The sequence below is a fragment of the Zonotrichia albicollis genome, chromosome 12 (assembly GCF_047830755.1).
Source record: "Zonotrichia albicollis isolate bZonAlb1 chromosome 12, bZonAlb1.hap1, whole genome shotgun sequence".
NCBI lineage: Eukaryota > Metazoa > Chordata > Aves > Passeriformes > Passerellidae > Zonotrichia > Zonotrichia albicollis.
Window position 1 is genome coordinate 7,575,751 of NC_133830.1, and position 26,432 is coordinate 7,602,182.

Sequence of the window (26,432 nt, forward strand, 5' to 3'; positions counted from 1 at the left end):
GACATGCAAGACACAGAGCAAACTTCCATCAACTGCACATTGCTACATTCAAACACAATGATTCCCATTAAATATTTAGGACTCAAATATTTATATCCAGTCAATTACATTGAACATTACTTATTCTCCAGGGAATTCTTGCTCTTCCTCAGCACAGGAGAGAGGACCAAAGTGCATCTCCTGTACTTAATAATAACACAGTAACAACTATAAAGAAAATAATTCCCAGTAGATGCAAACACATTGGAAGCAAATATACATGGTTAGTATAAAAGAAAACAGCAAGATCTTTTTGGGAGCCACTAGTAACAAGTTCTCATCACTGCCCTGAGAAGCTTAAAGCATCAGCTCCAAGAGAGAGTAAAATGTGTGTGAGTGAGGGGAGGGAAAGGTCAACGATGTAGGAGACATTTTCCACAGCTGTACCTTCAGAGCAATGCCCCAGGAATGGATCAGTCATCAGGACCCGAACTTCCCACCAGCAGACCAGTGCTGAAGGTCCTACTGGGGGAAGATTTACAGCTCCCATTTTGTACCAGAGAAATCACCAGCTAGACTTTCCTAATCGTGTTATCATGCTCAGTAATTCATACAGCTCTCCCACAGCAAAACCTTTTTATTACAGAATTTCAAAAACCAATACTTGAATTTTAAACTTTAATATGAACTTACATTTTAAAACATTAAATTATCCAGTGAAGCGGACGTGAATGTGAAAAAAGGCCATTTCCTCCATCATTTCATTAAATTTGAAAGTACTTATTTATTTTAATAAGTAGAGATGTCCATATGCCAGGAAATTAACATCAAAGAATGTTAAATATGCCCAGTATCACTTAAAAGCCTATGGAGCATTATGCATTTTCAGAAATAGCATAACTCAGCAAAACTACTTTCCCAGCAGTTACTTTTTATTACAGTTTCCAATAGTACTTTGGGGGGAAAAGCTGAAAATGTTTACCATACTGTTCATACTGAAATCATAAGCTGCAATGCTAAATGATGAGCTCAGGTGCCACACCACAACACCTTCCCTCATTTAAGGTCTTCTGCTAATGCCAAACAGATGGTTGCCTACAAATCCCTCTTCCAAGGGCTCCTGTGCAGACCTCCTCCATTGGCACGTCTGATCAGGGCATCAAATGGAAAGGCTGCACTTGGACTTTTTCCTTTGAACAGTTATACTTCACTTAGCACAACAGGGTAGAATTATGACTAATATTTTGATCACTTGAACCACCCAGACATTTTTCAGCCTTCAGAACCCATCTGCCACACTCACAGGGGTCTCCTCACAGAAGTACAACTTTACTGGCTCGTGTTCTGAAAAGCTTCTTGGGAGCACTGGCCATTTTGAATAGGGGCCCATCATGGATTAGCCTAATTTCCTAAAGAAATAGGCTTATGTGTTTGAGCCTTCTACTGCATCTGGGCTACCAACTCTCCACAAACTCAAATTTGCTGGGTAACTCTGACCTAAACTGAGGGGTGACCTTACAGATACAGCACAGCCACTGGTTTAGTGATGCACAAGCATCAGCACAGGGAACAGTGGCACAGCACAACTGGAGGCCATGAAATAAGCTCAGAGCTTCTTAGGCACTGGAGACTTTTCACAGGAATATGAAGCACTAAACTGCACACAAAGCTGCACAGCTCTGGTGTTTTAGCAGGGAAAAGGAAGCTCTTAGTGCCTTCTCCAGCTCATAGTCTTCCCCTCACTGCACTCTGCTTCAGCCATCGATGCATTGAACACCAAGCCACCTCTCAGATGACTTGCACAAATTTAAGGTCGAGGTAATTTTTCTGTGTTTGCACTGAGAGCAATTATGTCCCTCAGTCATCTGGGGAGCCCTTGTGCAACATAAGCAGTAACTGAGCTACATGCACTGAGCCCTTCCCTACAAAAGTCACATCCAATTCTCTGCAAACACCTTCACAGAGCAGATCCCCCTCCTCAGAGATCAGCATATGCTAATAATGTATCATGAAGATAAGTGGTCTCAATTTCACGTCCCCAGCAACAGAAATATAAATTAAACTATACACGATCTGAAGTGCCACAGAAGCTTCCAAGTTGGAATCTGTCTGAAAAGTTCACGTCACCTCTGGGTAGGAGCAGACTAGCATCTGGCATGTGAAATGAATTTTCATACCCCAAGGGGCCACAGAAGGCTCCAGCAGCAGCCTGAGCTCAGCAGCCTGAGCCACACCACCACAGCTCAGGAGGAACAGACAGCATGTAAAACTGAACACGAAGTGATCTCAACTCTCCGTGACTTCACTGCTGTGCTACCTCTGGGTAAACCTTATTTCTGTACTTGGGCAATGCGTTCACACAAACACAAAGCCAATCACACCACTTTCTCTTCTTCATTCTGAGCCCATCCATTCAGTGCTTGCTTTGTCCAGGAGCTTGACACACAGGATGGGCCCCAGGGCTCAAGGACCAGATGATGTGAAATACAGCAGAGGGCCCCTGGGAGGTCCAACCCAGCACAGAGCAAAAGCAAATGATCAGCATTTAAGGGACTTTTGTCACCTCAGCTCTAGCTCTGAGCCTATTATGGGGAGCTGGGACACATAGGAAACATTTGTTTCACTATTCCTCATAAGGAAAGCAACAGAAACTGTCGTCACATGCCAACACTCATCACCTTCAGGCATTCAGCTGCAGGGACGGTTCCTCTTTTGTTCATTTCTGGCGAAATTTATGCACCAAGACAGCTCAGAAAACCTCTCAAGAGAGTCAGAAATCAAGAACCCCACGTGGAACAGCTCCTCCTCCACTTTCCTCCAGCAGCACACCTTAGATGTTGACCTGAATGCTTTAATTTACATCAAGCTAAAAAAGCAGCGTGGGCCAGCATCAGAGAGCTCAGTGCAGGCACACTGGGGTGATGGGACGTGGCACCCAGCCTGCCTGTGCCCTCCTGGTCCCCACAGCTGAGCTCTCAGCAGCTGTGCATGTGCCTGCAAGGCTGGAACCCTCCAGAAAAACATGGAATGAGACAACATTCATAGAGATGCAGGGGAGAGGGTTCACTTCAGCCATGGCCAGAGCAGACTGGTTTAAGTTAAACTTGGCAAGTACTGCTGGAAGAAAACAGGCAGGATGGAGATGGAGGAAGATGGAAAGTCTAATACTCAGGGCAGCAAAGACTCCTCTGGTGATAGAGTTACTGCTGGCCAAGGCTTGGATATTTTTAAAGGATTTGTGTTTTTCAAATGTATATCACCCTTCTTTGCAACCACAAGGGCTCCATGAGTACGCAATACCCACCAGCCCTTACTATGGCAGGTCAAGTGCCAATCTTTGTATCTCTGCAACAGGGACAAAGGGTTCCTAATGCTTCACAAATGAAACCACTCATCCCATTAATTAGCCTGGAAATATTATCATCCCACAGTCCCACTCCTCTCACAACTGGGCAGGGTAAAGAGACAGGAATGGGTGGGAACACACACTTATGAAACATTAATTCAGGGTTCAGTTGAATTAAACCCACTTGCTTTCCCGGCTTTACAAAAACAGCAGCTTGATACTCAGGTTCTCAGTGAGGCTTGACATTATTTTTACACTGCAGAGCAACATACCTCTTCAATAAATCATTCCAGTGCCAATAGCCTCCCTCAGATAGAAAGGCTACAGAGATGACCCTTAAAAGTTCAGAGGAGAGTTGAAAACATTTCCAGAAAATCACTCAAGTGCTGCTTAAGGATGTAATTTATATGCACAGCTCTGCACTCCATTGCAGGATTTCATATTTATTTAATTTGACAAGTTAAAAGTGTGCCCATCCAACTCTTTGGGCACATACACTCTTTAAAAAAAAACTTTGTAACTTAAAGCCAAATGTTCTGTGTATTGAATAGGAAAAGAATGTGATCTTCCTCAAACCCACTGGAAAAAACTGAAAGTACCAAACAGACTAAGAGCTTCAACAAAGCACCAGCACAGGGAGAAATTGAGTTTGGTGATGAAGAAAGAATTGAGCTCCATAGCTGATCACCTCCAGAAGACCTTCTGTTAGCTGAGGAGCTTCACAGCAGCTGTGCTACCAACACGGGCCCCCCAAAGGAGGCAATCTCCCAGGCAACCAAGGTGTCTCCAATCAGTTTCTGATAAGGTGGGATGTGTGGCCTCAGAGACAGAGCACAGCCCTGGGACTGGCACTGAACTTCCCTCTCTGCTGTGGATGCTTGCAGGAATCACTCACTCTGCCCTGTCCCTCAGGCCCCACCTCAAACACCTCCAGCTCAGAGCCCCTGTAAGAACCAGAGCTCCTGCAGCTGCTAAACACTCGTTCTGCACTCCCACAGGATCTGCACGGTGTTCCTCCTTTCTGCAGCACACATGGGCCTTGTGACACAGAATGAACACCTGGCACCTGTATCCCATGCCCAGCCCTGCCCAGGCTGCCCAGCCCTGCCCCTCTCCCTCCTCCCTGAAGGGAGCCCAGCGTGGCTGATCCGCTCCTGCTGCAGGCAGGATCACAATGGTTAAAAACCCTAGATCTCCACATTCTGCAAGATGGAGATATTTTTTAGGAAAGGGGAGAGATGGGGCAATTCCTGGAGCAGGGTACTGAAGAAAAGATTATCTTCTGAGCAGTGACTGGAAAGACAGAAAGAAGCCATCTGACATAACAGAAGTAATGGAAATAATTCTACATCTACTGCATAAACTGCAGTACTGGCCTGGCTCAGCCATTTCATACAAAGACTCTGCTTATATCCTGCAACTAGAATTCTCATTCATTCCTTGATTATTTCATGCTTGGACTATTGCAATAATGTTTGTGCCAAGCTACTTTTTTTTTTTTTTTAACCACACACTACAAGGCTATTCAGAGCTTCCGTGCTTGCTTTGTTTCTCACTGAAGGATCCTTGCTGTTCACATACTTTTTTCCTCCCTGTTATTCTCCTATATGTGTTCAGTTACATATGAAATCAAGATTGGAAGTGCAATATATCACTGCAATCATTCAAGGACCTCAAAAACAGTGGACTCAAACTTTCTGAGTATTCTCCAGTCCATTTGCTGAGTCTGTATCACAGCTGCTACCCAAACAATCCATCTTTCTTTTGCCTACTTAAAATATATGCATTTCATGTGCTCTTATGTCTAAAGAACTTGAAATATTTTGTCCTGTTACTTATTTCAGTGCCTAGAGATCAACTAAATTGACAACTTTTTTGCTACACTTTAGCACATTCTCAGTCCTTTGAAACAGTGCACTGGTTGTTGTAATTCCAGAGGTTTTCCACAAATGTCCCAGTGTTCACATTGAAAGAAAATGCAATAAAAAGCACAGTACATTTAAAGAAGTGAGAGGTCTCCCCTCCCCAGCTAAAGCAGCTCTTTGTGCTCCCTCATGTGAGGGGAGGTCACCACAGTTGGGATTGCAGCAGTGCAAAGTAAAAATGCTTGTGATGCACTGCTGGAACAACTGTATCTGAGGCTCTGAAGATTTCATCTAGCATCTGTTTCTGTTATTTGATACCTCTGGACTGTGCTAGGGAAAATCATTCATGAAGGAGTGAAAGTTGAGGGGACTGGTTCCTTGCTCATCTCCTATTTCAGCCTCTCAAAGCTGTTCGTCTACCATGGCCTATCTGGTAAGAAACAGTAAAGAAAAAATTCCCAACACTCAAAAATCAGAGATTTGCTTTAATGCACTTAAGCATGAAAACCAATCAAATTCTAGTGAGAACCTTGCCAAAAAAATTAGAAACAAGGGGATTTCACCATATCTGCATCCAACTTTTAAAAATCCAGCCAAGCATTTCTATATAGACTGGATATACCAGGATTGACTATGACAGCACTTGGAATAAACTGTTAGCATGGCACACAAGAAAAGGTGGCAAGAGAGAGTAAACAGTATTAATGGTATTCAATAATGAAATCGTGTCTGTGTCTAAGTAGAAACTAAATTACTATCTGAGGTTTCCTTAGCAGATTATTTAGAAACTTGCCAATAGACAAACAAAGCAAATGACAAGACTCTCAATCAGGGCTGTGTTCCCCAGCAGTATGGCTCAGTAAAAATGATAGAGACTGCTTGGGCTGCTCCTGGCAAGGCTGGCTCACCTCAGGCAACTGCTGATGGTAAATACTCAACACAAGCTGATTGTGAGCTCCTGATTCAAGGTGTGGTTAGGAGGACGTATCCTGTTCTCTGGGAAAGGATTGAAGAAATGAGGCGTCACATTCTCAGAACAGAAACACAAGATAGTATTTGGTACTGGTTCCTTCACAGGGGCAGGATAGCTAAGGAACTATAAAAGGAACCCTCCCTGACATGCTCTGGGTATGGGCACATTTAGATGCAGATTCTGCAGGCACAGATGTGCCTCATGCACATCTGTACAATGTCATGGACATGAAGCCTCATGAACCAGAAACATCAGAATACAAACAATCAAAATATACAGATGGCAATTCCTGTTTATTTGGGAAAACACACAGCAGTTGCTTTAGCTGAGCACGTTCAAAATGAGGGTTCATGCTCAGACAGTAGCAGCAAACTCTCCAGCTATGGTTTCCTGTGCTCCCCCCATGAAAGAGCACAGCGTTGATTTCTGGAACAACTGTTCCCCTAACAAGATGCATATGGAAACGAATGCCTTGCAGCTGGTTCCAGCAGGGTTCACTGAAGACTACTATTCATCTCTGATGAGTGCAGATAAAAATATTCAAAGCACACTTTACTGATCAGATATTAATGAGAATGTTTTTCCTACTTCTCTCAGCTTAGCTCCTCTTTAAAAAGTCAGCTCAAAAGAGTGAGAACGCAAGAGAGCCAGAACCTCCCCATTTTGACTATCCTGCATTTAAGGGAGATGAGTACTTTCACAGAGGAATGATAACTGAACACATGGTGTGCCAGAGTTTTGGTCAATACCAAGATTTATTATTCTGAGGGACTGAAGGAGTGAAATACTGACCACAGCAAATAGCCCATTAGTTACCTCTCAGTTCAATAAGTCTTGATGCTTTCCTTACTATGTGCTGATTATTTCCTGTCCAATTCACATTAGCAGCTTATTTAATGAGAACAGTCTAAGCAAAGAGAGAAATTCACACATTCACAAAGGATATGGCCAAGTTACATTCCATCACAGTTAACATCATTTGCTGTTCTTTCAGGAAATAACCATTACCCATCATTCCTGCTTTAATGCCAGCAATTGCTTTTGAGAACACTCAATTCTTACATTCACCACCGGTTATATTTTAAATAATAGCATCTTAAAGGACAGCAATAAGTGCCTAAGTGTTGTAGGACAAAGCATTCACACACTGATAGTGTCCACTAGCTTGACAGCATGGCCAAAGTTCCTGTTCTTAATGGACACCTTTCCCCATTCTCAGGGTCATCTCTACTCCTGTAAAGCCTATTTTTCTTCTATTAACTTCTCCTAATGTTCACAGCAGCTGCACAGAATCTTGGAGAGAAAGAATTCAACATTTTAGACAGAAAAAACATCAGTAAGGACATGCACAAATAACAGAAGCACCCTAAGCGGTGAAAATAATTTCACATAGAATAGGAGAGACTAAAGGTACAAAGAGGAAAGAGATGCCTTGAATGCACCATAAGATTAAAGGAAAAAAACAACTGTATGAGCTTTTTACACAAGATTCTTTTTACAAAGCCACACTTAGATAAACATCTAAAAAGAACACATCTACATCCTCAGCCAACCTCTGTTTTTTTTGTTCTCTGAGAAGCCCAAATGGTTTTGATTACTCAGAAGATTATTTCTTGAATGAGTCAGCTCACAACACTGAAGCTGATCAGCAGAACAGTGATCAAGGGAGGAGGGCACGCCAGCCCTGCCAGTGCCAGCACCCAGCACAGCTGGGGAACTCCAGTGACAGAAGGAGCATCATCTACAGCATCCTGCCCCAGAACAGGGCAGACCCACCCCATCCCATTCATCGCAAAAATTAACACTGGGAATAATTAGACATCATGTCTTTTATCTGAAGACTCAAAAAGGAGTTTGCTGATTTGGGTAAGCCCCTTCCTACTTCTGGTTTTCCACAATTTCATGCAATGACTGTCACATCAATTTTGCACAACAGCTTTTCAAAAGAACAGGTATGAGTAGACACAGGTCCTCCAGGACTACCATCACTTAGGGTACAACCATCTCCATCAGCATCTCACACTGTAATCTCCTCCTAAGGCCCTGACCCTGAAGCTACTCATTTTTTGGGTTACTGCAAGGCAAACTAGGGTTTGCTCAGATTACCAGCAAAGTGTTCTGAGCACTGACAGATGCAACACTTAACACTGAGAGGCATCTTGAAAGGTCTGGAATATTATGCTCTGTGAAGAAGCATACATTACACAAGGGAGGGTCAGTCAGAAAGCCCTGGATCTAGCAGATGTTCCAGCAGCATATTTCTGTGGGTGTTTGTTTCAAGTATTGTTTTGGTTTTTTGTTTAAAAAACCATTTACATATTTACAAAAATATGTCCACACTGATGAAAAAGCACCTGAACTGTTACTAACTGTCACTATGATAGGTGCTAGAAACAGACTGAGTTCTGTGGCAAGTATAAAGATGTGCTAAAAATAATTTCAAACCTGTCCATTCATTGGTCAGCCTAACAGAAAAGACGAGTTGGAAAAGCAAAGACTGCAGTGAAACACATTCAGGATCCACACCTGCTCCTTGTGACTGTGCTGTGCCTATCCCAGATTTCTGCTGCACTACAAGTAATGTGGCCAGTCCCAGTTTAAGAAGTCTTGGACAAACTCTAAGACACAATCATGTCAAAACTTACAATAATACCCTAAATAACACAATAAATACTTTGACAAAACATACATAAATACACATGCACAGAGAATTCCCCCTAGAAATGTCATTTGAGCTTCTTAAAAACCCTAAAAAGAACATCTAGGAGATGTCAGTCTCTGTTCAGTTTTGCTGTTCCTATTTAAAGACAAGCTAGTCTTCTGTTTTCAGCGTTTGCTCACTTCTGAATTTGGTTTAAAGAGCTGCTAGCAGAGACTTAATGAAGTTTCTTGTAAAGGGCTGATTGTGTTTCCTGCTGTCTTTTTGACAGAACCCATTCAAAATGGGCCTTCTTCATTTAATTATCTAGTCTTTACTTTTGCAAGTTTTATTTCTGAACTAGAATAAACGTTATAGACAGAATTGTGTCTGCAGACAGGGTTATTTTACAAGGCTTAAAATCTTTTCCAACCAGTGAAAGGAGAAGTGTGGTGCAGCTCTGTGCACAAGGCACTGGAGCTCACATCCATAGGCACCTTTAGGGATGTGGGTACCTCATACAAATGTTACAGGTCTGAGGGTTGTTCAACACCTGATCAATGAATGAAGTTTCTTCTCTCTAAACTCTTGTGCCTGAGAGGATCAATATGACCAGGCAGCACAGGGCAATGCTATAGATCACTCATAAAACTGGAAAATTCCTGATCTTCAGAGCTTACACCAGCTCCTACACCATTCACCCTCCACAAGAGCTGAGAGCAGCAGAAGGGTTTCCTACAGGCTACAGAGGAAATAATCGAAAGCACAGTGTAGGACAGATACATCCTGTGGAAGATGGATATTTGAGGGCTCTCTGCAACACGGCTGTGCCCTTTTCCCACCCCCAAACAGGAAAACCACAACTGGCCTCCTGCTTTTGGACTCTCCACCCCCAACTCAGGATTTAGTACAGAAATCTTAAGCCCAAAAATACAAAAGCTCTGCAAACAGGCAGGCACAGCCATAAAAAGAGAGAAACCTATGCTGCTGTAAATCAGTTCCACTCAACTGAAATCAATATAAAGCCACAGCTCAGCTCAACACACATGGTGTGTGCTGGCCCTCAGCAGCAGCTGCCACTGGTGGCTGTCAGGGGCTGTCCTGGTCTTGTTCACTCCCTTTGGCAAAGTCCCTTAGAAGAAACCCCAGCCTCACCAGCAGAGCCTCAGCCCAGCAGAGCCTCCTTCCCTGCCCATAATTGCTGGGGCTGGGCCAGCAGCTGTTGTACAAATAACGGGAGGGGAGCTGGCCTGACCGTCTGAGGAGAGGGAAGGGAAGCAGCCTACCCGATAATGCCTGTGAAAGAGCTTGGAAACCACTGGCACAGGCTGATTGCTTACTGCAGAGTGAAGTTTCCCCTCTCTGTAGGCTCATTTGATGCAAACTTCCTAGGCATGTCCGAAACCTACCCACAGGACACACTTCAGTACATGGAGCGCTCAGCCAAGCCCTGCTCAGGGTTCCAGGGAAATATTCTGGGAAATGAGGAAGCAAGGAGAAAGAAACAGATAACGTGATCACCCTCCTCACTGTGCTCAGCTAGGAACAAACATCTGTCTGCTATCTGGGCTCTGCCACCCACCATTTATTCCCACTTTCAACCCAAACACAGAAGCTCAGCATTTTCATAACCTCTGGTCCCCTCATTGAGCAAACATGAGCAAAATGGCATCAGATAGGAGAGGCTGAGCTGGCTGAAAATCAAAACTGGTCATTTGTCCTACATTACTGAAATGTTTAGATTTATTTTAGTTGCCTGACCCCATTTGCAAATGAGATAGATTGTATTTTGACATCTAATAGAGATAACTTGTGTATATTGATGGAAAAAACCTCTACACTTACCTATAATCATTCATTCACAATGAAATAAATGGTCTGGATAAAAGAGGGGTGTTGGCAGTCAAAAAGTAACAGTTGCATATTTATATAAGCATTCAGACCTCTTACCAAGTAATATTTTTCCTTCAGCTAAAACTGGCCCTGCACAACAACCCTCTTGGACAAGCAACAAATATCTGAAACATATCAGATCTTCCAGAAAAGCACACACAAGTTCAATATAATGCTTGAAATCTTCATAAAAAAGTTTTAGATATTGGATATATTCCACAGAGTGAACATAGCTATTAACACCATTTCTAGAACATAGCAACCAGCAAATCATTCAGCCAGCACATCATTCTGAAGTGTATCTTTATATGTGGTATTTCAAAATTGTGCAGGTACATGAGCTGTTCCATAAGACTTTATGAAAGCAGTGGGACAAACAATAAAATACCCTTCCAGTATCCTATCTTTTCAGCACCACACATCCTGCCTTGATGCACTGACAAGTCTCATTGTTGTCATTATACACTACCACAAAAACACATGCACAGAAACAATTAATTGTAAAAATTGTGTTGTTTTTTTGGCTTCTTTTTTTTTACTCTGGATATATATATATATATGTATGGATGCTTAGAGTCTTCCTAAAAGGCACAAAATAGTAAGCAAATGGTGAGCTTGGGAATGTACTGATTAGACCAGAAGAGCAAAGAAAAGTTTGGGAATATGCCTGACCAAGGGTACGTCAAGAAATAAAAACAAGATTGAAAGAATGAGGAGAATAATAAGGCAAATCCTGCAGGTAAATGGCAGAAATGCAAGAAAGGCAGGCATGTGTACAGGGGGAACTTGCAGGGAAGGCAGAAGAAGGAAAATACACTGTAAAACTAATTTAAACTGAGCACAGTAGTAATAAAACGCAAGTAAACAATTTGATTCTGGAGCCATTTCATGTTTTAGTGCTCTGGAGAGGTCACTCACCCGAGTATGCCCAGTAAGGGTCCCCTGAAGCCTTTCTCCTGCGGATCTGCACAGAACTCCCATGCCTGTTCTCATGCAGAGAGCCCACGTAACCTTCAGTCAGAGCTGCAAGGAAAGAAGCAGGAATTGTTAAGAAAGTGGTATTGGCTCCCTGGAGTTTGCAGAGTGAAGCTTCAATCTTTGCTGAGCAGAGACTACAAACCAGGGACTGCTTAAAAGAACTGAACAGGCTGAAACCTCCCCCCATCCAAAGGAGAAGCCAGGACTCACTGATGCCATTATTCTGGTCTGGATGCCTGTGCAACTCCAGTAATTTCCATAAGGAAATTCTGATGTACACAAACAAACAATATAAGCCTTGACCTATGACCAAGCTTTCTCTCTTTAGACCCAGAAGTTTACTTTGCCAATAATTACCAAGCTATGTCTGTCAAAACACCCACTGTGCCATACCAATGGCTTACAGCATGAAAGGGAGAGAACAGGAATGGAGAAATCTTTGTAAAACTCCACAAGCTACAAGGTGTTAAATTCAATAAAGCCATAAAAAACCCCCCACATCCCACCCCTACCCACCTACATTCCATCCTAGGACATTTTCTTTTATATTTCCAATAACTTTTATTTTTTCTTTTGTAAAGGAATGAATTGCTTCCATGATGATGTGGAGTATTTGGGCTTTTTATGTGCACATTTGGCTTATTGTTTTTATGCATCTGACTGAACCCAAGTGGAGGTGTGTAAATTCACAAATGTCAGTGGAAAGTCTGTAATAAATTCAGCTACACTTTTCAGAGCACCATAATAAATGCACACAAACAAAAACCACCTTAGCTCCATAGACATGGAATGTGATGAACAAGTATACACCAAATGGCTTTATGGAAATTTAAGCCCAACTTCTCCCAAACTGCTTATTTGATCAGCAAGAAACTAGCTGAATAATTCAAATTAAAGCCTCAGAAAACCCCATGAAGCCCTGCTGCCCATATGCAGTCACCAAGTGCTGCATTCCCTTCTATTCCCAAGCCAATTACAGCTGTCCTGGAGAGAAGCCTGGAACAGGACTTCATTGAACATCATGCACCAGTAACTCAGAATTTGCCTTTCTTTCCCTTTGGAAAAGCTCCTGGGAGGCTCTTGCAGCACAGCAGCAGAGAGCCTGCTGTGCCCCAGGTTACCCATGAGTGCTGCCCAGCTCTGGGTACACCCTTCCCTCTGCAGTGAGGATTTCTGCACGTTTTGGAACCCTGAAGTGGTGGGAAAAGTCGTGCAGTTTCAGGAAAGGCAGTACAGGTTTGCCCCTGCCAAATCAGCTCTTGTGCAAGCAAAGGTACTAATTGTGCCATTTGAATGAGTTTTCCAGATTCCTTGGCAACTTTCTAAATGTTAAATTCACCCTAGGCTGCGAACAAGAAACACTGGAACACATCATGCTACCAGGATTTGTAGGCAACACGACCTCACATACTTTGTTTTCCTCTCTAAAAGTACTAAATTAAACATCTTACTTCAGTCTTTTTTTTTTTAATTTACTTTTATATGCCTACATGGTTGGGAGTTAACAGGCACTCATTTCAGCAGGAAAGGACGGGTGTGGGATGTGGAGACCCAAACATTCTTGGCAAAAAAACACAAAACTGCACAAAGATAAGAGACCATGAAAAACCCAGGGAAGAGAACAATGAAATAGCCTAGGCAGATGGAAAGGCTATCAGAAAAAAAATGGCCAACCTATTTGCTTAAAAATCATATGTGCTGACAAATACACCTGAAGCCTCTCCTTGTCACAAAATGAAAGACAGCAGCTTTCTCCTGAGTATCCTCTACAGAGAAGGCAAGTAATTGTGGGATTTTCCTTGCTGAAAAGGTCTGAACCTTTCAGGCAGGAGGAAGATTGGACACTGCCTCCTCCAAAGAGCAAGGTGCTCCTGCTCAGTGAGCCCTCCTGTGTGCCTTTACATCCAGAGAAAGGCACTGAGCCTAAATAATCTATATTTGCTGAAGGTACAGGGGGTCTGACTCAGTGCAAAACATCTTGGCTTGTAAACACCTCTGAACTTGTAGCTGGAGCTATCAAAAAGCCTCACAGTAACCATGGCATGGCCATGAATCATGCCACTGATGTTCAGTGTCTTCTGTGCAGAAAATTAAACTATGCAAATCCAAGCTTCTCTGAATGCCTAACTTTAATGTGAAATTGAACATTTGCTTCAGTCAGCATCTTATTCATGTAATTACAAACCTGATATTCTTATAAAAATATGCAGTTTTAGTTTTCTGCAGAGATACTTAATAGATTTGTGCACCTATCTGCATTTATAAAAGATGAAGAGACAGACATGCTGTACACAAATTTATTTCCACCATAAAAGATGTTACAAACCAGGAGGGAGCTCAAGTACTTTGCAAGAGGACTCGGGCAAGAGACTTGCTGGTTGCTAAATAGCTTCTGTAGGACTGAAAAAGAAACAAACTGAGAAAGAAACATCCTGTTCTAAATAAAATCCTGCACCACTGCTAGATAGCCCAACATTGTTTTCAATAAGAATCCCCTTATAAACATGCAGTAATTCAGTAGTCATCAGCAATTTAGATAAGATATACACTTATGGGGTAGCTACAGAAACTCTGGGAAAAGGATGACAAACTCTGGGAAAAGCATGATAGCTCAGGATCTCTGGCCATGCTGTGAACTGGGAGGGCAATGGTCTGGCTTTTACAAAAATCACGCCACAACATCCCCTTCCTCCCTCAGTCCACAGTGCAACCAGGCATTTCTTCACAAGGCCACAGAAACACAAGAAAACACAAGTATTGTTGTGCCAGTGAACAAACAGATATTGCTGGCCATATCTCACAGTGGTTAAGTCATCAGAAAGCCAGACTCAATCTCATGGTGCTCCTGTTCTTCAGTGTTAATTGGGGTCAGCGGCTCTCTCATCCTCAAGGGGTCCAAGGTACAGAACAGAGCATACAGTGGCTTTTCAGATAAAAGTCTGGAAGAGCCAAAGCATTCAAATCAAGTTCTTCCAGAAAAGAAAGTGCTTCATACAACAAAACAATCTTATGTTTCAGGTAGAATCACTACTTTTTACACATTTGGGGGGCAGGTGGGGCTGTACCTTCTGACCAAAACAACCTGACACCAATGAAAAGTTCAATTTTCTGAGAAAATATTTAGGTTTTATAAGCACCAATAACTATAGGATTCCAAAAGTCTTTTTTCAGCTGGGAGACAGTTACCAGCTCCAGAACAGGGAGCAGCCAAGTGGTTTCCTGCTCCACTCCTGCAGAGCTGGATGCTGGAGAAAGGCCAGCAATTAGACAGGCTGCTCTGACAGGGAGCAAACAGGAGAGGCTCCTCTCTTCTGGGAGCTCTGCAAAAGTTGGGAAAGTGGAAATCAGGACAATAGGAGGGGTAGGAACATGCTCCAGGAAGGCTCAACACGGAGCAGCCAAATTAGAGGGGTGGAATAGAGGGACACAGAGCAGGAAGGAGAGATGAAGAGAAGGCACAGCAGAAACCCCTGCCTTGCAAGTTTCCTTTGATCCATCAAGCCAGTGCTGCTTGCACAGGGGAAATGAACACCATAATATCTGGTCTGAGGCTTGCAGATACAGGATTAAAAGAGAAAGGGAGAGATTGCACACTCAGATACACAAGTGTGACATTAAACCCTGAGCAGCTCCCCTGGCTGTCAGTGTGTGCTGGGCGTAACACCCACAGCCTGTGCAGCTGTGCTGGGCCCTGCCAGCACATCCTTCAAAGCCAACGTGGAGAAATCCCTTACACACCATTTCATGTCACTTTATGCAGCACTGAATGCTACATGATTTTCCATGATGTGCTAAATGAATCAGCCCAGGCCACAGATCTGCAGACAGCAAAAGCAATGCTGGCTACACTCAGCATCCTGAGCAGCTCTCCAATCACTCTGACTCAACAGATTAACTTTCCAATAAAAATTATTTGATAAGTGCCCTCAAAGGTACGATAAGGTAATTCCTGCCTGAGTACCTTACTGGTATTCATAGCTCACATGAAAACACAAAATTTTATCCCCAATCTACCTTAAATATAAAGCTATTACACTATTCAGAGAGATTATACCCTTGGCATTAGTGTTTAAAAGGTATCAAGCCATCAGCTATGAAAGAAAAACCCTTTAAGATCGATACATTACATCTGAATGGTGAAATCATTAGTTATAATGGTAGATTAACTAGATTGTGTGCCACGCTCACATTCTTTTAAGCTTTCTTTGAAGACAAGGGTTGCACACAAATCTGGTTTTGGATTAAAATGGGACGGACTCAAAGGTACACACATTGTCCATGTCATAATCACCCTGACTTGCCACCATGGACTATAGCAGCAGCTGAATCACAGTTTTATGCCTAATCTCTAACGTGCATGAACTTCTTAACTTAGTTCAACATGGAGCTACAAGCCAGCCTTTGGAGACAGAGCCTTGTCTACTGGAGTCTGGAGTAGTGTCACACTATGAGAATACTTCAAGCAGGGAAGTTAAAGAACAGATCTTGTTAGTGTGCAACCAAAAAAGCACTAAATCATAAGGTATTCTAGCAATTAGTGCTGTATCAAATCAATGCCTGCAGAAAAGCAACTTCTCAAAACTAAGAAAACCATTCCTTTCTTCAAGACTGCACAGCATTGCATTTTAAAAAGGCATAAAAGCACAGAGACATTACTTGAAGGGCTTTTATACCATCTCTTAAATGGAGATAAAGAGATGAGTGATCCAAGACACCCATCTGCAAGCCTAAAACTCCATGCAAACCTCACCAGCAAAAAGCAGCACCTTTATCTAGGTGCCTTCACTGTGTTTTAATTGGACTGTGCTAAAGAGAAGCAGGTAAGCTGGAGCATTGCAATGCTATGCACTGTAACACACACTCTGCTGAAATGAGTTCAGGCTTCCGGGCAATTTCTTAGAATAAATGTTGCCAAATGAGCCAGAAGGAAAGAAGAAAAGAACGGGAAGGAAAATGATAGATAATAAATTTATAATATTGGGCAATTAAAATATTTTGCACAATTAGTATAAATAATACTTAAATTCATCTCCCTAGGCTCTTTCATGGTAAAATTCCTAAATACAACTAGGCTATTTGCCTTAAATATTTTACCACCCTTTGACAGCAAATAAATCTAGAAACATTTCAGGCACAGCCAATCCATTTTGATAGTGCATTAGTTTTAAACAGACTTTTCAGACATGGATCTCCATATTTTGCAGATTATTTTATATCTTGCCAAAGAGGGATGGAAGTTGCAACAACATATAGTGGTCAGACAGCATCAACAAATTATATTCTGAATGCAACTTCATCCCTTGATAATGCTGCAGAGATTCCTTCCCATCACCAGATAAAAGCCAGAATCTGTTCTCCTGTGAACACACAGCCAATTTTCACAGCTTTCCATTAATGAAATATGGGAGTTAAAAATGATGAGTTCCTCACAACTGAAGTGAAATAACAGATACCCAGATGCTACATCTGCCAAGAGACATCTGTCCCTTTCCCAGATGACAGTCACCCTTAATTCCTGTGCAATGGAATCCACAGGTCCATTGGTAACACTGACACAGAGACTTTCCACACCATTCATTCATTCTCGATGTCTGATAGATGATGTGGTAACAGCACAAATCCTAAGAACAAGAACATAAATGCAGAGCACAGCAAGCCTCTACAGGAACTAACCAGCAGAATGCAATTTGAAGATGAAAAACAGTCCAAGGAACACTCTGTCAAACTATGGGGATTAAATTAACTGGCAGAATTAAAAGCCCTTATCCCAAACATGAATACAGCAGTCACTATGTGTGTGCCCCTTGCTAACCTGTCGTGTTCAATGCCATGAGTTAAATGCAGTGCAGTTTTGTAATACTCCAATGCATCAGCACAATGCCAAAGACCCAAAGCAGCAGAGCTGGACAAACAAGGGAAAAGATATTTGCAGCACAGATTTTTCCTTGTATTAAAAGGGATGGAGTTTAAGGGCAACAAGGCAGTCCCTGATGCCCTGGGCACTCACTGTCCTGTGGTGCCATCAGCCCCTCTCCCCCAGAGCAGGTTCCTCCCAAGGAGAAGCAAACCACACCAGTCTCCTCAGCCAGGAGCTCCCACAGCTCCTCCTCTCAGCCTGCCTGGCTTCATAACCCAGATGAGCAAAGCTCATTAGCAAGACACTGAGGCAACTTCAAGTTGCATTAATGATGCTCCATTAAGGGGACACAGAAAATGAAGCTTGGGAGGCCAGGAAGAGACAGATGCTGCTGGATGATTAGAAAGGGCTTGATTTTGCATTTTCATGGCTTGCACTTAGCTGGCATCAGCTGTGCAAGATGTGACATAGCTGGTAAATTTGGACCACTGATGTCAACCAGCATCACCTGCAGCACTTGTGCTCAGAACAAGCAGTCAGCCAGATAACAAACAGTGCCATCAACTTCCACCTCAAGATAAAGCCACACAAATAAACCAACTGCAACGTCACCCCTGCCAAGAGGATGGTTCCCTGCAGCACAGCTTCTGCCAGAGAACTTGCAGAATACCCTGAGACTAAGGGTTCTCAGTCTGTGGAACATGAGCTCCCATCTAGCCACGTGTGAGGGACATATAATGAAAAAACAACCAAACAAACCAGTCTGGTATTTTTCCCACTGAATAAAATGCAGAAAAAACAGCCCAGATTCCTCCAAGGAAGGAGGGTCTGCTGTTTATGTCCCACTGCCACAGCTGAAGAAATGAAGTCTGAGCATCCCAGCAACACTCATCCCTCCCAACTCTGGGAACTGCAGACACCTCAAAACCAGCTGTTTGTAAAACCCTTATTCCACCAAACTGTTCCTGACACTTCCCAGAGAATACAGAAATACACTCCTTTTATCTTTAAGACAAAGTTTTCAAACAGTCTGGTACTCTAGGCATCTGAGCTGAGATACCTTAAAGAAGACTAAAGCACATTATATTCTAAAAACTGGAGTCCTTTTAGACACCTCCGATTTTGGTAGTCAGACAGAAAAATAATTGGGAGCACCTGAAAACTCTGTAACCTTGAAAACTCTTGCTCTGTGCATCCTTCACAGTCCCTCAGACTCCTGTTAACCATCATTATCTGCATTTCTTAAAAGGAGGAATCCTCATCCTTGTTCATCTTCTCTCCCCACTGCACTTCACAAAGGTCCTGTCACCTCTGAATTTTATTTGTAGTAATGAGTGATGCAAACACAGAAATAAAACTTCAGAGCAGAGGTTCATATGCAAGGCTGATCTCCACAGGGCAGCTGATGCTCTCTCAGCCAGCACTGACGGAATCACAGCAGGTACTTGGGAGAAAACAGATAAATTCAATTCTCCAGTACCTTAGGTAGCTTGGGCAGAGGGAGCTGAGGCAATAAAAACCCAAATATTGGGGTAAAGTCACTGCTCACACAGCCAGCTCCAGCACCTCTGCACTGTTTCCACAAAGACAAGCTCGAAGCCAAGCTTGAATAAGCTGGAATCCAGTGGCAGCTCAGTAATTTCTGCAGAAGAGATTTGAATCCACAAGCCCAGGCCCTCTGAGAAGGGGCTGCTTTGGTCTTTTCACTCAAGGCATGGTTTATCTGGGAAATGTATAAACCACACACATATAATGGAGTTTGTACTGGATTAACTGCATTAACAACTGCAAAAGGGAGCTTTATTTCCCTTCTTGCCTTATTGCAAGTACCCAAACTTGAAGGATTTTGCAACAGAAAATGTGGCTGGAACCACCCATCTCACTCTTATTCTCACATAATCAGGTGCTGCAGCACACACAGTGCTAAAAGAGCACCCTCTGAACAGCAAATAAACGTGACCTTAATGGAGTATTTTGTACTTGCAGCGCCTTGCTTAATGCAGAATCAGACCATTATCGTTTCACTAAATCCAGCAGTACTCACAAAAACACACAAACTTATGCAAAATCAGCAGTTCCACCTCTCTGCTCTAGAAATAATTTGCTTCCATCGACTGCCAGCATTTGTGGTAGTACAGCCTTATTACATTTTCAAAATGGATTCCCCCAAGTACATGAAATCTCTTGGTACAAAATAATCTTAGATTCATCCAAAGAACCATAGCAAGGACTGTGGAAAACAGACCTGCTTTGTGCATGACTCCTGTCCACCCACTGCCATCTTTCCAGACATATTCCTGCCTCCTTGTTGGCAACCTATAATTTCATTTCTCATCCCATTAAAAGCCCCTTTGGATTCCATCAGTAGAGACACATCTACCTACAAACCAGGGGTTTTTGCTGAACTTTTGCAGAGTCCCCAGAGTCAACTGTTGTTGGGCAAGAACTTCCCCTCTGCATTCCCTGCTCTGTGGGCTCACAGTCCTCACACCAAAGCATCCCCCAAATTCACCATCCTCCTCCACTGTGAAGGAGCAGCACACCCAGCATTCATCCAGCAGAAAATGCAGGGCACTGATGCTGATTTCAGTCCCACTGAGGCTCTTTGAGAAGCCAACAGAGCTGCTCCACTGCATGACATGAGATCAAACATGCCTCACTATCAAGTTTTCACAGAAAGGGGCTCATCATCTAATAAAAATCCCTCCTCCTTTATACAGAATGATTTTTTTAACCTGTGTCCTTTGGCCCATTTAACAATTTATCGACTGTGGGAAATAAAGTGAGGCCACATCAATCTCTTCCTGGTTATTTGGTTCTCAAATTAATGCTGAAGGTGGAAAGCTCAATAAAGAACTATTGAAGAAAAGAAAGGAGAAATGCTCTAGAGTCCCACTGTGAGATGTCTCCCTCTGAGTTTGCAGTCAGGTCTGGCCACCTACAGCTGCACAATCTCCTGGGGGAAAGATGGAACAGCATAAATGTGCATGCTCCCCTGGACTGAGCAGAAATAACTTGAGATTTGTACCATTCTGTGCTGAAACAAATCAGCAGTGCCCAGGTAGCCAGATTTAGTGCCTCCAGCATGTGACAGCAATTCCAGCCAGATCCACTAAAATTACTTTGGGATCAAACTTAAAAGTTGAGTAGAACCAAGCAAACATTCATTTTTATTTGTGTAAAAATGTATTTAATTTGGCTTATGATCCACAAAACAAGGTTTTTCATCTTTTTTTTATGCTGATAGGTTGTATTACATACAGATTTCATAGCAAAAGGTTTCATCCACACTTATTTCCCAAAAAGTAAATCTAAAGTGGAAAGTGACATAGATAGAGGTTTTTTTTTGTGCTGACTGAACAAGTGGTTAGTCTGAGATATATGCCCCAAAAACATGACCCACAACTCTGAGAACTCTCTCCTTTCCTTCCAAATAAGTTGCACTGTTCAAAGGGAGAAGACATTGAAGAGCTGATCTGTGAACAGAATCAAACTTCCATCTTGGCTGTTCTGTTTCCCATTAGTGTTTTCACCCAGGCAAGACTTTTTTGCTGGAAATTTCCCAGCAGGAAGGTCTGGTGCTGTTCAGAATCCCAAATTAATACTTGGTTCATTGGCCATTTGTCTCCAGAGAATTCAATAAATATCTTGACATGGAACCTCATTCTACCAGGAGCAAGAGCATTAAGGCCTTTGCTAAAAGGAACAAGAAAACCAAACCAAATAAAAACTAAGAAACACACACACAAAAAAAGTCCTCCACAAAACCAAAAAACAAACAAACAAAAGCAGAGCTCAGATGAAGTAAATAGACCAAAATTACCAGCAGTGGTGTCACTTTGTAATGATGATACAGTGGTGGGATGCAGCACAGGCTGAAAGGGCACAGGGTCACTGTTCCTTCCTCTCCAACCAACTCAAACCATCTGGAGGACAAAGTCAACCCCACAGTCCATAAATGTAAATGATGCTAAACCAAGAGGAGGAGAAGCCAGCAAGAATGGCTCAAAAACATTCAGCAGCCTGGCAAGCTCAGTGAAATGGGCTGATGTAAATGAGACATTCCACTGAAGATAAATGGAAGTCTATGCAGTGGGGGAGAAATAATAATCAGTGCAGGAATGAAGTGAGAGAGTGCTGTTTAGAAAGCAGTAATGCAGAAAGACTTGAGTATTAGGGTGGATAATGAATTAGACGGAAGTTCATGCTGCAATACCACTGCAGAAAAAGACAATTGCTATCCTGGGCCACATGCACAGAGATACTGGAAGCAATAACTCAGTTTTAGACAGTTTTTGGCAAGCCTGTCACTGCAGTGCCACATGCTGTTTGAGGCCTATTACTCAAAAAAAAAGTAAAATTTGTTTTTAGCAAAAAAATCCAGGGGAGGGAGAGACAACAGGGGATGACACAAGGCACATAAAATGGATTAAGGCACCTTTAATATCAACCTTGTGCCCTATTCTGTGCTGGTTGGGGCAGCCTCAACCCAGGCTGCTCAGCCCTGCCTGGGCTTGTCCTGGTGTGCTCCTTGTCACCCTCTCCAGTGCCTCACTCCACCCTCCACCTCCTTGTTGCATACATCAATTTTCATAACAAGCCTCATAAAGAGCTGGATTTTAGAGCACTCAGAAATGGTGATCTTCAGGCAAGAAGTGCTCTCACAGCACAAGAGTGAAGGAGGAGGAGGTGAAGAGCTCAGTAAGGAACAAAGGGATGCTTTCACCTTCTGCCAGGCCCAGGGGAGCCCAGCTGAACACCGCGATTTCAGTAAGCAGGGGCAGGTTTGAGAGGACGGGCTCAGTGCACACAAGTGCTGGGAACAACACAGGCTTTGCTGAGTGCCAGTGCAGACCAGCTGTGGCTGAGAGCAGAGCACAGGGAGCAGCAGAGGGGGCACACAGCCTTCCCCAGCAGCCTCAGAGACAGCAGAGACACCTCTGCTCTGGCATGGGTGTGTTGTGGTGTGTTTTTATACTTTGTAATAGCTTTGGTTTTGTACCCCTGTATCTTTCCCAAATGGTTTACCCCAGATTGTAGCCTCTGCCTTTACCTGTGTAATCCCTTTCCTCTGCTGAGATCATTCCCAAATCCCCACCCTGGCTCTCTGTCAATCACTCAGCATCCCATCCCCTCCATCTAGAACTTTCTGTCCAGGACATTCAGTGATCAGCCAGAGGCCAGGGGTCAACCCCCCAAGTGTTACCACACATACTGACCTAAAATGTCCATTTCCCAGTATCCACACCTTAATTTTTCTTATTGGTTAGTAAAATGTTATCTACTTTAGGTTTCCACCTCCCTTTAAATATGACCTTGGCATCTCTCCTGGAGCTCTCAGAAGGAGCCCCTGAAAAAAACCTTGGATTAACCCCTGCTAAGAGTCAGCCCTTTTATCCCCTCCCGATGTCTCTGCTGCTGCAGAGGGGACCATCGCCAGCCAGGGGCTCTGTACAAATCACAAATGGGACAGGACTGCTGGAAACGTGCCTTGAGCTTATGTATTTTCCAGCATCACTCTCATTACATGGCTATGACAATGGGAAGATGCCATCAGCTCATATCCTAGGCTGCAGACCAAGAACTTAATGTTAAAACTTCCAAAGTAAATTTTCTGACCAATCACACAAAGCAAAAGCACATTGACAGTAGCTCCATCCAACCACTATAAGGACACATACCTGTGGTTAAAACAATGCTTGCTTATTTCGAATACAATGCCTGCTTATAAGCCTTAAAACACAACACACAGAGCTCCATTATTAAGCTTCAAACTTCCTAATATCTCACTAGATAAACTTTTCTGTAGCTTAGAGAGTTATTCTAGCCAAGTGTTAATACACAGACCATTGCTCAATTTGTCCTTGCTTTCCTACACTTTAAATAATTTTTCTGCTGATCAATCTCATGGCTGTTGCTTAGCTCTAATCACAGTTCTGCTGCCTCTGAAGCCTGCCTTTTGCAGCTTTCCCAAAACCCTCTGATTTTGTAGATTCTGTGTCTGCAGACTCGGGGCTGGCTGGGGTTCCTGAGGGGCTCCCAGAGAGACAGACATGGGTGAAACCAGCCAGGAGCTGCACACTCCATGGCCAAGCTTTGCCCTCCCAGAGCATCCCTTCCCAGGCATGGAACTCTGCTCCCATCCCAAGCACCCTGCAACACTCCCATCCCCAGTGCTACTAATCCTACAGTCATTACAAGCACTTCCATTACTGAAAAAAAACACAACAAAAGCCCTGTGCCTTGGAAGGCCAGAGAAATCTGGTGTACAGCCTGCAGCCTGACAAATATAATTGTTTTTGTAAGGATCACGAGAATCCACATGAAGACTTGAGCTCACCTGCAGGAAACAAGGCTGTTGACTGCTGCAGGTTCTCACTTCCCAGGCAGATTGCTTGGCTATTTAATTACAATACAGCTTTGTACTTAGTCCCCACTTGACTCAGAAAGCCCCAGAATGGTCCTCAATACCCACAGAAAGTTTAATTACTCTAGAAAATAACTCCCCCTGGGCGAGTTAATTCCAAAGAGTGCACATGTGTTCCACAGTTGTTATTTCTGTATTTTATGCTTCTTTTATGCTTTCACTGTGAACTGTAAGAATATTCCATCTCCCAGATAGCCAGTGTCAATGTTGAAAACAGATTCACCCTTTTATGCAATACTTAAATAGATTTATTCGTGGTGATATTCTGTGTTCTAGTTTGTCAACAAAAAGGAGATACTCTCTCCTACTCTAAGCAATTTTAAAACACATTAAAATAAGGAAATTAGTTTTTAAATAACAAGTGCATTAAATATTGACAACATATCAGTGTTTGCTCTGTGACAACATTCCTCCTTCTAATCATGACAGGGATCAGAAAAGCTGCATCTTACAACTACAAAGAACTTCTATCAATACTGCGCAGACTACCAAAAAATGAGTTTTCCTTAAAAAAAGCTGCCACCATTAAACATACTTTTATTGCTATTCTTTTTTTACATTCTCCATGCACACCACAGTCTTCACTAGAGAAATCAGAAGCAAGTTTATTCATAAGAAAACCTCTTGTTGTCTTTCTTTTCTTAACCCCCAATTCATATTTTGTAAACAAGAAGCTCAAAGCAATCAGTTCCAGTCAGGCTTTTCAGCTTTGGATTTAAATCCTTTCATGACTTCTGCAAAACATGCATCAAAATTTCAGGGAGGGGGAGGAAGAGGACTCCTGACATTGTAATTTTCTCTGATGAACAAACTGATGCATTACAAAGAGGCATCCACACACCCAAGCTACTTGCCTACTGACAACCAAATCCTGTTGGAACACAGGACTTGAAATAACTATAAAAAAATGCAACTCTGATTAGAAAATAGCATCTACTGAATGTGGTTAGGTTTAGAGGTGCAGGAATATAAAGACTGACGCAGAGCACGCTTGGCAACTGATATGATCCATCTCAACACAGCACATACAAATATCATCTTGGCTCACATGGGCTGTATCCCTCTGTTTACTGCACTGCCCTGATGGGAAATAAAAGGTACAAACACAAGATAAGGAGTTAGTTTAAGCAGATCTGCTGAGATACCAAGAAACTGCAAGAAGCTTAGCTTCCAACTGAGATGGCTCAAGTCGTTATCCTATTAAGATGGATACTAGGATTTGCCAGGATTTGGGAAGCCCAAAACAATCACCAAAAATAAAATAAAAAAAAAAAACACAAAAACCAACCAAACAACAAAAAAACACCAAACTGAGCAGCAGCAAGGGGCCAGAGCCAGCCCCAGGGAGAAGGAACCAGGGACCAGACTGAGCCACAGGCAAGGTGAAGGTGGTTGGTGCAATAGAGAAAACCAGTCCCAGACTCAAAGAAACAGGCTTGGAAACAAATCATCCCATGAGCTTTCTGAAAGGCTACAAGACCAGTACAGACCCTGCTATGGACAGAACCCTGGGGGCTGTGTGGTGGGGGAATGGAGCAGCAGGAACATTTCTGAGAGATGCTACACTGAAAGAACACAAAATTCTCACTCAGGCTGGTCTGGCTGGCAGACCATGTTCAGGGATAGATTTGACAGGTCGGCAGGACACTGCTCACAGAAAGAAAATATTTTGGGACAGGAGCACAGCAGCGTGCCCTGGTTCCAGTGGCAGGAGCCAGGAGTGCAGAGCAGCTCTGCCAGGGCAAGGAGGAGAGCACCCAAACACAGGGCAAACCAAGCAGCCACAGAAATGTGCACACCACATGGATGGGTGCCCGTGCACTGACCATCTTCTTACAAGGAACCCACTCTCAAAGTCCAAACACTACAATAACAAAAAAAGCCATGGAGCAGGAGGCTGCTTTTGCAATTTTTGGCCACTCCGTTGCAGCAGAGTGGTGGTAATGCAGAGGAACAAGGCCCTGATTTAGTTGGAAACACTCCACTGGAGAATCTTATTTTAAGTGTAAATTTATTAGAGCCCATTAAGCAACATGTGATCAATAACTATTCATTATTTTCAGTATAAGTAAGGAAAGGAAAAAGAAAAAAAGGTGCTTCTCAGGTCACAGTAATGAATATATCAAGTCAGGAAAGAAGAAATCCTTGAAAGAGCTGCAAGTTCTTAATTGCCACCGAGGTCTGAGGCAGCTGAGATATTCAGCAGACTCTGCATTTCTGCCCCTTAGAATTAGGTAAGTGAGAAGGTGTTGCACACTCTTTATGTCATTCACAGGCAAGGCCCCTGGGTTGATGAAAGTTTATTTATACTATACAAAAGCCAAGTGACATTCAAATTGAGATTTAAGATAATTTTGTTTGCACTCCACTTAAAGGCAATGCAGAATACAGGGGGAAGAGGGGGCAGAAAAATACTTTAACTTTACATATGAATAAATATTAGTACTTCAAGAAAAAAAAAATTAAAACTATACAG

The 26,432-nt window shown here is 42.9% G+C and overlaps 1 protein-coding gene across 1 annotated transcript in view; it reads right to left on the reverse strand.

The window, feature by feature from the left end:
• Positions 1-26,432, reverse strand: part of PTPRG (protein tyrosine phosphatase receptor type G) — a 387,825-nt gene that overhangs the window by 289,044 nt on the left and 72,349 nt on the right. The window contains exon 2 of the mRNA XM_074550465.1: positions 11,613-11,717. Within this exon, the coding sequence (XP_074406566.1) occupies positions 11,613-11,717 (105 nt within the window). The remainder of the gene's footprint in view (positions 1-11,612; positions 11,718-26,432) is intronic.